General features: G+C 42.2%; 1 protein-coding gene across 2 annotated transcripts in view; it reads left to right on the forward strand.

Annotated features, from left to right (window-relative positions):
- Window positions 1–1,047: 1,047 nt before the first annotated feature.
- Window positions 1,048–11,720, forward strand: part of kremen1 (kringle containing transmembrane protein 1) — a 57,750-nt gene continuing 47,077 nt past the window's right edge. For both annotated transcript variants that reach the window (XM_032516329.1, XM_032516330.1), the window contains exon 1: window positions 1,048–1,413. In XM_032516329.1, coding sequence (XP_032372220.1) covers window positions 1,335–1,413 — 79 coding nt within the window. In that variant the 5' untranslated portion in view covers window positions 1,048–1,334. The remainder of the gene's footprint in view (window positions 1,414–11,720) is intronic.

The raw sequence follows: 11,720 nt of genomic DNA on the forward strand, positions 1-11,720 counted from the left end.
CACACACACACACACACACACACACACACACACACACACACAAGAATGGGAAGAATGTTTATGCCATTTCACCAGCTTTAAAATGTATACCTGAAATTTGAACATATTCTGCTCTGGTTTTCGTTTGTTACTCAGTTTAGAAATAAAACATTTCAACCATTTCTGTGGATTAGAATGATCTGATGAATAACATCAACAACTAAATGTCACACCAAGAAAGAAGTCTTCGATTCCCCCTAATTGTGCCCATGTGTTAGTTCTATTTATTTAATATTAACACATAGACAAAGTCCATTTGGGATGCATGTCACTTTTATCACAACTCCAGCTGCAGGAACAAAGATTTGAATTTCTTCTCAAAGAAATAGCCTACATACGTTATTTCCCCAGCATCATCCACATTGAAGGGCTACCTACTGTAACATCTTCACTACCAGGATCATGTGCAAACCATTCTCACTCACTTTCCCCCTCTTCCATAATAGCCATTAAAATGATATATTGCTGAAGTCCTTTGACTTGCCTTTGTGTGCAGTTTAGGATTGAGTATGTCGTAGCCCAGGGGTTTCCAAATGTCATAAACCCCAATTAGATTTAGACCCCATCATAAAAACCAAGACAATACTCCCATAATATTCCAGAAAGGGACTTATTGTGCGTCTCTGGTAGCCTACTGCATAACACGTTTACAGTGAACTGTCATACTTTATGGTAGTGCTGATCTCCTGTGGCACGACTTCTATGCCTATACTACTACTTTAGGGACCTAATAGTGAATGCCTGATGGCCTTATGGTGCTTTAAAGTTACCATGTGGAATAGTTTTTTTAAGTTTGGCTGTGCAATTTATTAGATGTATCATCAGGTTATTACTATGGAAGATGCTTTAAATACAATTTTTAGAAGAAAAAAAATTAAAATTAGTTTATGCTTTACTAACCTGCTGTTCATTGCACCACTGAGTCCACCCTCCAACCTCCCCCCCCCTTTCTCTCCCTCCCTCCCTCCCTCCTCCCCTTTCATTCCTGCTGCTTCCCCAGCGCTGCAGGTTGAATCTATTGCCCCTATTTCCTGTCACATGGGTTGGAAATAGGATCCGTTTTTCTACTATCTGTTCCCGTCTTTGTGGTGTCAGCGTAGTAGAAGCTGTAGGACCTGCCTTGAAGTTCAGGGACTTTTAACGCCAGCCAAAGAGCGACTCCTGCACAGACCCAGATAGTCTGCCAGCCAGCCAGCCAGTCAGTCAGTCAGTCAGTCCACCAGCCCGCTGGTCTGCGCATCTGTCCGTCTGGCTGCACTTCACCTGAGAGCCAGTTCAGACTCTTTAATCACACGATGGATTCCTGGACAGTCACCTCTGCTATTCTTCTTGCTGGGGTTATTTCTTCTGCGGCTTTTAGCGTTTTCGACACTGGTAAGTGAAACTTTTCTACTCGCCTTTTCTTCTGAGGATGCATTCCGATAGACTAAATATCTTCGTTGTCGGAAATGTCTCCAAAGTTGCTCTTTTGCGCACCGGACGGGTGGTTATTATTCTATCCGAAGTGAATCACCACAAACCAGAAATGCGTTGATTTAAATGCTTTTCTGATGTTTTTCTATTTGGTATCGAGCAATGGCACAGATTGCAGTCGCGGTAACTTCATTCAAAGTTCATCGTCTTGGTCCAAATCCCATTACGACACTGTTTCCCAAACTTATGTCTTTATTTGGGGTGTTCACAGAGGGCTGCCAAAGCAAAAAATGAGACATGTTTTGTTATTTGATTCGTTTGAGGACAAGAGATTAGCAGTTTTCCTCCATACATACAGGGTTGTGGTCCTACAAACCGTATCCAAAGGTGTCCTCAGACACGTTTTGGGTGTCCCCGTAACCAAATCCGACCAAACAGGGGTCCATGTAAATCAGCATTAGGCATCATTAAAAGTTACGTTTCTATTAAATCAGGGAAACGATGTGCTTGTTGTAACTCTTACCAGCAGCTTTTACGCACTCCACTCTCCATCCCCTTATGCGCCCATGGTCCTGATGTGTTGACCTTTTCCGCATCTGCTACATTTGGTTGATTCATTTCATTAAAGTTCTTTTCTTTTGTCTACATTTTAACGGTTATGGCAGGGAACATCTTTATGACGTTTTAAACCTCCATCGTAATATCACTGTTGGCTGCGCTGTATTATTGGCTATTGTGTCTTTAATTGAACCATATCAGTCTCTCAGCTCAGTCATCTGATATCGTCGACTTAATTCACCATCAAGTTCAGATTAAAACGCAGGGACGCGCTCGCGTCTATCTGCAGCACTTCAAAGTCACAGACGGATCCCCACGCAAAGCTGAATATTTTGTTGTAATGTGAATATCTAATAACGATGACCACACAAACCGAGCTTCTCCTTGCTATAATTTGTGCCGCGTTTCATGTCGAAGCAGCAAATCCTCATGCTTTCCTTTTTAATTTTTTTGTCTCTTAATTATACCCTTGGATTTCAAATTAGAGGGTCCACCATCTGGGCTAGTGCGTAAGTACTCCCATGTGTACCTATGTATTAACAAAGTATTTAAAGCAATGGTAGTCCCCCTCATAACACTGGGGAGAAAAAAAGTTCAAGTTTATGTTTAGTTTAAGTCAGCTGTGCCATATTTACTGTACAGTAAAACAATAATTTCATGCGTCTACAAGACGTCAGTCTCTTGTGCAAAGACTCTTTGATGCTCTCTTTGCCCTGTTTTCCACTAATATGTTTGGACTGTGGAAACCAAACTAAATGCGAAATTTAACAACAACTAAAGGAAAAACCCTAAAATCCTTCTGCCCTTATAGACGCTGTAAATTATCTTTCTTCTACAACAGATGATTTGCCAAATGTCAGGAGCTACTATAGAGTTCAAAAGCAGACAACTGAGTGTAAACATCAGATGTCAAGCCCCCGGAATCAAAAAATAAGAGCTTTTATTCCAGGCATACAGTTTTATACTCATGTGTAACAGGAGAAATCCAATCAGTGGAGATTAAGTTTAAGGTTGATGCAAAAGTTCATACTCTGGAGATTGGTGAAAGGCATTCTGGTAAATGTAGGAACTTCAGGATAAACAGACAAGGTAAGGTTATGGGAAAGGGGACACACTGAAACGAGCAGGGCTGCAGAATAACTCTTGGCTTGGTTGGGTGGTCCTGTCATATTGTTGTGGTTTAACATCATTCAGACAAACTTTATGAATGTGAACTCTATCAGAAGAATCCAGGGTGTGTCTGTGATGTTGTTAAGAAGTAAAATATGGGCATGTGCAAATAGGAATTCTTAAACACAGCTGAATTTGCCTTTCACAGCTAAAGCTAGGTCATGCAGCATCGTATTAATGCTCTGCAGAAAGCCAGCCACTGTTGCTTTTGTGACTAGTGTCCAAAACAATTATACTGGAGTGCTTCCACTGTCCTGGTAGACTGCGGCACGGCACCAAGCAGAAGTGTGTTATGATCAAAAGTGTTGTTTTTTTTTTATCTTGCTCTGAGTCATAATATGATGCGAGGAGTGATATGCACTCACATATGCAGAGATGTAAACACACACACGCATATACAAAGAGTGTTGGTTATAGCTGAAGCAGCTAAGTGCCTTTATGCAACCTACGGTATTTTTTATACAGCACACTTCATGCACCCAGTATAGAGTGTTAGTTAACAACAGACTCTTATCTTTTATGTATATGATTCCTTTTCCACCTGAACTCAGTGGCGTTATGAAGAAACTCATCCAGACTCCCACACTCTGTTTTGTCTGACTATGGCCTCCCGTTGCTCACTTGGTAGCTGCTTAGGCCCTTCACACAAATGTACACACAAGTGGGAGCTGAATCCTGTCAGAGCTGTCAAGATGAGGCGTAACTGAGTTGCTCTGTTAGACGGTAATAGCTGATGGTGTTGTTGTCGTGAACAAGCTCAAGTTGATTAATCAGCGTGGAGTTCTATTGTTCTTGATGTTCCTGTTGACCATGACTGGCCTCACTGGCAGGTTGAGGATGTGGGCCAGTGGTGAAAGTAGTGGTGAGATTCTCACAGTGCACCTACATGTATGTCTTTTGTTTATGTAATTGATGCATCATCTTGTTGAGGTGTGGGCAGCTTTTTATGAATCTGTGAAGTGTTGCCGTAGAGCAAGGAAGCTCCCCTTTAGTTATCTTTTATTTTAATTCAGTGGAAGAGTGAACAAACTGTTGGTACATGCGAGGAAAACCTACAATGTTTCTCCCTCACCTAGGATTCAGGGATCAAGAGTTTGACATTTTTGGAAATACACTTTCTTGCTGAAAGTTAGAAGTTAGATAGAAGTTCAATACCACTCTCATGCCTGTGTTAAATATGAAGCTACAGTCTGCAGCTGGTTAGCTTAGCTAAGCGAAAAGGCTGGAAACCATGGGAAGCAGCTAGCCTTGCTCTGCAGTCATATTTCAATTGTTGAACTGTTCATAGACATCTGCAACCTACAACAAGGGATTGTATGAAGGCGTTGCATTGATTTAGAGGTTCACAAGGCAAAAAGGTCAGCAACAATTGATCTGTCTGGTCCCACTTTTTGCTGTCATGAATTACAGAAACAAGTAGGCTCACAACCTGTGTTTTGCTGGACCTTCTTTCTATTACTTTGAAAGGAAAACAGTTAGCTTTGGTTGTGTCGAGCTGAGGCTTGAAAAGGGCAGGCAGTGACATTTTGGCAATATAGAAAGCACTCTCATTTTGTGATCACAGAAGATAGATCTGTCAGAAATAGGGCCAGATGAAGAAAACATCAGGTTAATATCAGGCTGAGCTCAACCAACAGAATCTGAATCCTGGACTGATCAGAGGAGGCGAGAGGTGCTTTATAGGCTTTCTTTTCTTCTGCATTTGCCAAGTCTCTCACTACTGAACTAGACATGCATGACATAACAGTGGGAAGATCTGCAAAGGCTGCGCTCTGTGCAGTGAGGTATCTTATCAAAACTAACTTTCTAAAGCTAAATCAGCTTGATTATTCCTGACCGAACTGGAGATTTAGATAAAGAATTTTACTCTAATTTAACACTGGCACTCTTCTTTCTTCCTCGAAGCATTGCACGCACCAAATAGAGTAATGGGGTGGGGGGGATGAATGACAGCATGTGTTGTGATTTCTTCTTTGTAGCCTAACATGCACATAAGCTGCTGCACAAACTGGCAACCCTCTGTTTTATCTGGCAACCCGCTCTCTATCCTGCTCCCTGTCTGATCGCTGTCCAGCAGGGCATGATGTTGGCCTGGACTCTGTCAGAATCATCGCTCCCGGCCGCAGACGGAACTGGGAGATGCTGTGTGGTATAGTTGGCAACTTGGCGGGAGCGGGGTTCAAAACACTTCACAAACTCCTCAAGAGTAGCTCCGGCAGAGGTTTATATTGTAGTTTTTGATGCCGGCAACAGCTCCTGTGTACACTAGGTTGACGTGTGATTGATAGGAGTCTACAGTACGTGGGTTGTGTCATTTTCAGATGTTTGGCTTAACATCAAGTCACAGCGCATTTACTGTGTGTGTTTGTGTGTGTGTGTGAGTGTATATTCTCAGCTGTCTTGTCAACATTTCCATGTATGCAAGTCCAGGATTGTGTAATTTTGTTCGCATGTTTCTGCTTCTGTACCTGCTATTGTAATCTGTTCAGATTCCACACTAGCAAAACCATTCCACCACATTATACCTTTAGAAGTTTTTTTTTTAAGCTTTTGATCATGACCAACTTTGTAAGCAGATGGAGACTACCCATTTGTCACGGAATTTTAGATGTTAAGATTTGCACTTTACAGACTTCTTGTCCATGTTGAATTGAGAATTATGGTTCAAACTTGATTTTGTTATTTCTTTAAACAAATCAATTAATAAGTCTAAAAATAGTGTAGATCCCAGGGGAACATCTTCAAATGGTTTGTGTTCTCAAAAAAACCCAAAGACAGTCAATGTAAAATTACACAAAACAAAGAAAACGTCTCACATGTAGGAAGCTGAAAACAACATATTTTTGACAATTTCACTTTTAAAATTGCGATAAATGTTCTGTCACTCCAGGAATCCATTAATCAGCTAATAATTTCAACACTACATATGTGTTTGAGTGTGAGTTCAAATGTGAAGCAGCTGTTGCCATCTGGAGCCTCTATAAACTTCCAACGTTCCAGCATTCGATTTTAAAGGGGCCACGTTGAGTGTCAAAACCAAGCGGCCTCACAATCTGTATCTAATACTCCTCCAACACACACAGACACACACACACACACACACACACACACACACACACACACACACACACACAGAAAAACCACACACACACCACAAAACACAAACACACAGCCACTGTCTCTCTGTCTTTGCCCAATCCACAACTCTCCCTTACACAGCAATCACTATATCTGTCTCAACTTAATCCACTCTCAACTTGTAAATACCAGTCCATACAGTGCAGTTTGTAACCCCTGAGACAGAGGATGTGTGGTGTGTGTGTGTGTGTGTGTGTGTGTGTGTGTGTGTGTGTGTGTGTGACACTTTGAACAGTCTGACTCAGAAGATAATAACAGACCATCCTCAGCCGCGATCTGAGGAAACGCAAGCTTGTGTTGGCAGAGGTGATCGCAATGGAGCATTGGTTTGAGGAGAGACAGTGGGTTCTTAAAGAGTTTAACATAAGGGCTTTCAGTGTGCGGGTAAACCCTCTGTGCTCAGTGTTGGGAGTGTCAGAGGTCATTATGGGAAAATGGGGTCTTGGTCTCAGAAGTGGGCTTTGTGGTCCCTACCGCTTTTCCGGTTCAGAGATGGAGATGGAAACCTCTCCTCCCCTGGTGAGCTTCTGTACTGCAGACACAAGTTCACACAAACCGCTGGTGTGGTGTACTGAATGGTACTGTGTGTATGTGTGTGTGTGTGTGTGTGTATGTGTGTGTGTGTGTGTGTGTTGAGCTACACGTAAGTACCTATGTTCTTGATTTATGGTGTGACCTTTTGTAGAAACCAAGTTTTAGATTTCCATGGTGAAGACATTTCACACAAAATCAACCATTTTTGAAAGCTGCTTAAGAAAATATTTCCAGATCGCCAGAGCTAAAAGAAGAGTGAATATTGAGCTCACATTTGTCAGACTCCAAATGAATGACTCTAATGTTGCTATGTTTCTAATGGGTGTGTAAAGAGGCAACTCATAAGTAGATATGACTAGATTGTTGTGCTTCTCACTTTTGCACACACTTTGTTAAGTGACAGTAGACTCACCTGTTTTTATGCAAACTTTAAAGTATCAGAATAGAAAAATATATTTTTTTTCAGTTAGCAACCTCTACTTCTTCTTCTCTCGTTTCCTGTTTTGATAACAGCCATGAGTAGCCTAAAGCACCAACTTCTGACCAAACTGTAGCCTTGTTTGTTTACTAACCAGTTGATGGAAACACACATAATTCTTACTTCTTTTGCAAAATTTCAAAAATTTGCATAAAATTCAATTTCAGCTCCTGAGTATTTAGAAGGCTGACATTTTGTTAATTTCATAGACAGTTAAACATTTTATAATGGTTTTCTTTTTCAGGTGGCCTGAAGAGGAATGTATTTTTAAATAGAGTAAGGTACGGGAGGAAACATCAGTTTTTTAGATTAGACTTGAGATAATGTGAGTCATTTGACTTTCACTCAAGGGCTTATGACAGTGTCTGCATCAATCACAAGACAGAACAATCTACCCGGGCACTTGGTTGCTTTTACTGCTTATTTCCACATCACTGATTGGAATTATGAGTAGCCTGACAAATGGGCTAATCTACCTAAAAACCTATGTACCCTCTGTAAATCTTACTACATAGTTACTTATTCTCCTTTTAAATGTCCTGTAGGTTGCATGCAGGTTCAGGTCAGCATGTCCTGGTTGTTTTCACAGCAAATCCAGTCAGCCTGTCTCCTCTGTGTGCTGTGTCCATGCATAATCAGCTCCCCACCAGCCCATATGGAGCCCTCATGAATCTTCAATGGAATGCCCCAAGAGGTTTAGCGAGACAACAAAACACACCAACAAAAACCAACTACGCATATCGACTTCAACTGACACTGACTGCAAGGTGACCGACAACAGACCAGGCTATGGAGCCATAGTGGAGAGATGCTGGAAGCTCTCCTTGCTGAGTGACTGAACAATTATTCAAGTAAACTCTGAAAAATAATGGTACCAGGTTCCCATGACCGAGCGATAACAAGCTAGGAAGAGGCTCTTCCTCTGATCATTGCCCTATATTGTTGTACATTTCTATAGTACTTTATTGGCAATAAGGTAGATTATAAACTAAGCAAAAGATGATTATACATGCCTCTAAGTCTAGTTCTGTATTGCCAGTAACATCCGCTCACACTAGCTACCTAGCTACCTGTCTCCTATAGATGAGAAGACAGAGAGAGTTGCACTCATTGAGAAACCAGACATAGATTATAGAATGGCTGAATTTGAAGGAAATAGAGCAGAGAATTTTCCTTTTTAAATATCCCAACACTCATTTACTTGGCGGGAAGTAAGTTAAATCTGGCTCTCAGTTGGCAACAGATGAAGAGAAAAATCTGTAGAACAGAATTGTGTCCTTCTGTGTCAAACTGCTACCCATTTACTTCCTATTGACCTCCGGGTGGTGCCCTGCGACGGTCAGGTTGCAGGCTACGCCCTTGTTCTTCCATGCCGAGGGATTGGACTGCCCACAAAACCACCAACCACTAAGACAGAGAAACAGACCTAGTTATTATAAACACAATCATGCTTATTATCGTTCCACTGTGATTCGCGTCCTGTCGTGTTCAAAGGCCTTCATTTGTTTTATCAAAGTACTTCTCTCTGTGTGTCATTCCTCGCTCTCTGCATTTCTCTTTTTGAACTTTGTCTGTGAGCAACTCTTTCATGTTTTTTCTCTCACCTTGTGCAAATCACCACCTGCTCGGGCGGTTGGTCGGGTGACCCAGCATGCAAAGCAGCCGGGCCAGTCCCGGCTTCAGGTTCTATGATGGCGATGGTAGCGCATGGGTAGCACCCCTCAGAGGTGACGAGGCGCGACGGATGCAATAGTCATGTAAAGCACAGAGCAGTGAGAGGAACAGGCGTCCTCAAACTTAGTGGTGCAAGGTTGAATGTGTCACTCAGGCCTCTGATCCACGGAGGCGGGCTCGTGAGACAACATGGAATTAAGCTGTCAAGCTGCTGCTGGCTGTACACAACTGTCAGGTTTGAAAAGAGATAAACAATGTTTAGGTAGGAGAGTGCACTCATGTGGCCCGTATAGTGGTCTGTGAGGTCAGTCAAGGCCAGTCAGAGTATTTTTCTGAATGAGCTGGGACATGTTGGTTTTGGATGGAGCTCTGTGAAGCAATGTAACCTCTGCAGTTATTCTTTCACAACTCGTTTCATTGCAAACTATCTAGATTGTTCTACAAGGTTTCTCCCTCCTTCTCTTGCAACAAGTTCACCTCTCTCTTCCATTTCCCTCGTTTGCACATTTGAAAGCTATTATGCATGAGCTGTGTTCCCTGGCCTCTTCGTGTACCTTGACATTTGCTTATGCATGAGGAGACCCACTCCAGTCAATGCCAAATCACATTCTCTCTCAGCTTTGCTGGTGCTCTCTGCAGCAGTCAGAGCCCATCAGCCGGAACACACTCCAGGGCGAAGGGGCAAATCAAATACCGAGAAAACAGTAATGAAATACGATAGAGCCTTATGTTCTTCCATGAATTCTATTAACTCTCAAACAAACAATTTTTGTCATTATCAAAACTCAATTTAATTGACAGAGAATGGAATTTTAAAGGAGGTTTTAGACCTCAGGCAGGAAGTGGCTGATGCATGAAAATATTACACAAAATATAACTTTCTTCCTCAACGATGGATTTATATGCTGACGTGAAATCAAAATAGAGCGTTATCAGCTCTAGGCGTGTTGATAAAAGGAAGTGCAGCTTTGTTATTCTCTAACAGCGCTCATTGGCTGGTGTTGTTTCTGTATTTCAAGGAGAAGAGGAAAAAATTATTAGACTTTGGTATGATTTGTGTAGGTTAAAACCATTCAGGTTTCTTTTCTCTGTATTTCTCTTTTTGAAAATACTATTAATAAAGCTTTTGACAAATTATGATTAAGGTAAATTAGCTGTTATTCTTTCTTTCCTTCAAACATGTAACATGTTCCAAACGTCTTGCCAGTGATTGGTTGGGTGTCTTTGCAAGGATCTCCACTGACTTTCAACCATGTATTTTTGTGGTGTCACATGCAATTCTGAGTTTTGAGAAGCGTAACCAAGAACATAACGGGAGGATATTGAATTGCTACTGTGTAAGACATGACCTGTCCGGCGAACTTAGTTCTTTTTATACTGCAGTTATGTTTGGGCCAGGGCCACTGAGGTCTGTGCTCTACCGCGGTAGAGTAATGGCAACCACTTTAAATAAATGGAGAGTAATTTCATTGCTGAGCCCGGGGGTCTGGTTTGTGTCCAGCTGCAACAGTTTGTGGCCAAAGAGGCAAATTGTCGCCTTTCCTCCTTGCAGGAAACGCCCACAGACAGCACTGATTTGACAAGGCCAGGCAAGTGGACATGGCTAAGTGGACAGAGCAAACATTTAGACAAGTGAAGGGAGCAGACGTGGCTAAGTGGACAGCAAACAAAGGTACAAAGTCAGCAACGGGTAGCGTTAAGAAGCCATGACAGGGAAATGTGCATTGGATCAGAGAGCAAAGAACTGGGGTCATTTTTTAAAGAAATTTAAATAAACGTACTATCACTGGAGCTGTGATATCCTGGTGATAGTTAACAGAGCTTAAACTGTTCATGGACCCTACTTGACAAATGCCCAGGAACATCTCAGACAACCGTTTTCACAAACAACCATTGTCCCTCAAACTGTAGAGCCAGTGATATCCCTTTGCAATGCGAGGGGCTTTGAAAGATGCTTGAACTCAAAAGGGATGAAACCCAAGTCGCCATGAGGCCCTGATTTAGTTGCCTGTCCTGCCATTGAAGGTGAATACAGCTCCCCAAGGTGAACACAAAAAGGGTTGGATCTGCAGCAGTCTATGTGGCACCAGCCCACGGCCAACTCCAACCGAGGGGTCGTCACACTCGGCCAATGCCATGAAACAGAATCTGCCGGCCCTCAATAGATCCTCCGTAATGGATCCCCGTTCTCAGGGATGCCGGTGGGATGCCCCCTGTCTTTTACCAGAGCCATCTGGTTCCCAGTACTGCTGCTCTTCCCACAGCCACACAAACCACAGTGAAAAGGGATCGCTTTCACAATCAAGATCAGGAACTGGAGACATAGCTGGTTTAAAGGGGTCTGAATGTTGAGCACTGTGGTCCCCTCTGCAGCGGCCTATTGTGCTGTTGTTATTCTGTCCTGAGAAGTGCACTCTATTGCGGTTTATCTGACAACCTTTTGTGATTTGATACAGTGGAAATGTGTGCTCTGTTTATGCTCTGACCACGTCAGTGAGACATGATAATTAAAAAAAAAAGAAGATTTTTACGTGTTAGGAAATAATAGAGTACAATCCACAAATTGATATGTGCACTTTAGTGAAAATAACCAACGACTGTTCTAAAGCAACAACAGACATAAGGCAATTCAGTGTATTGAGAGATTGATGTAAAAGAGATTTTCTTAACAGCATACAAGGGTTTAAAGCACCCATATTATGCTCATTTTCAGGTT

The sequence above is a fragment of the Etheostoma spectabile genome, chromosome 5 (assembly GCF_008692095.1).
Source record: "Etheostoma spectabile isolate EspeVRDwgs_2016 chromosome 5, UIUC_Espe_1.0, whole genome shotgun sequence".
Lineage (NCBI taxonomy): Eukaryota > Metazoa > Chordata > Actinopteri > Perciformes > Percidae > Etheostoma > Etheostoma spectabile.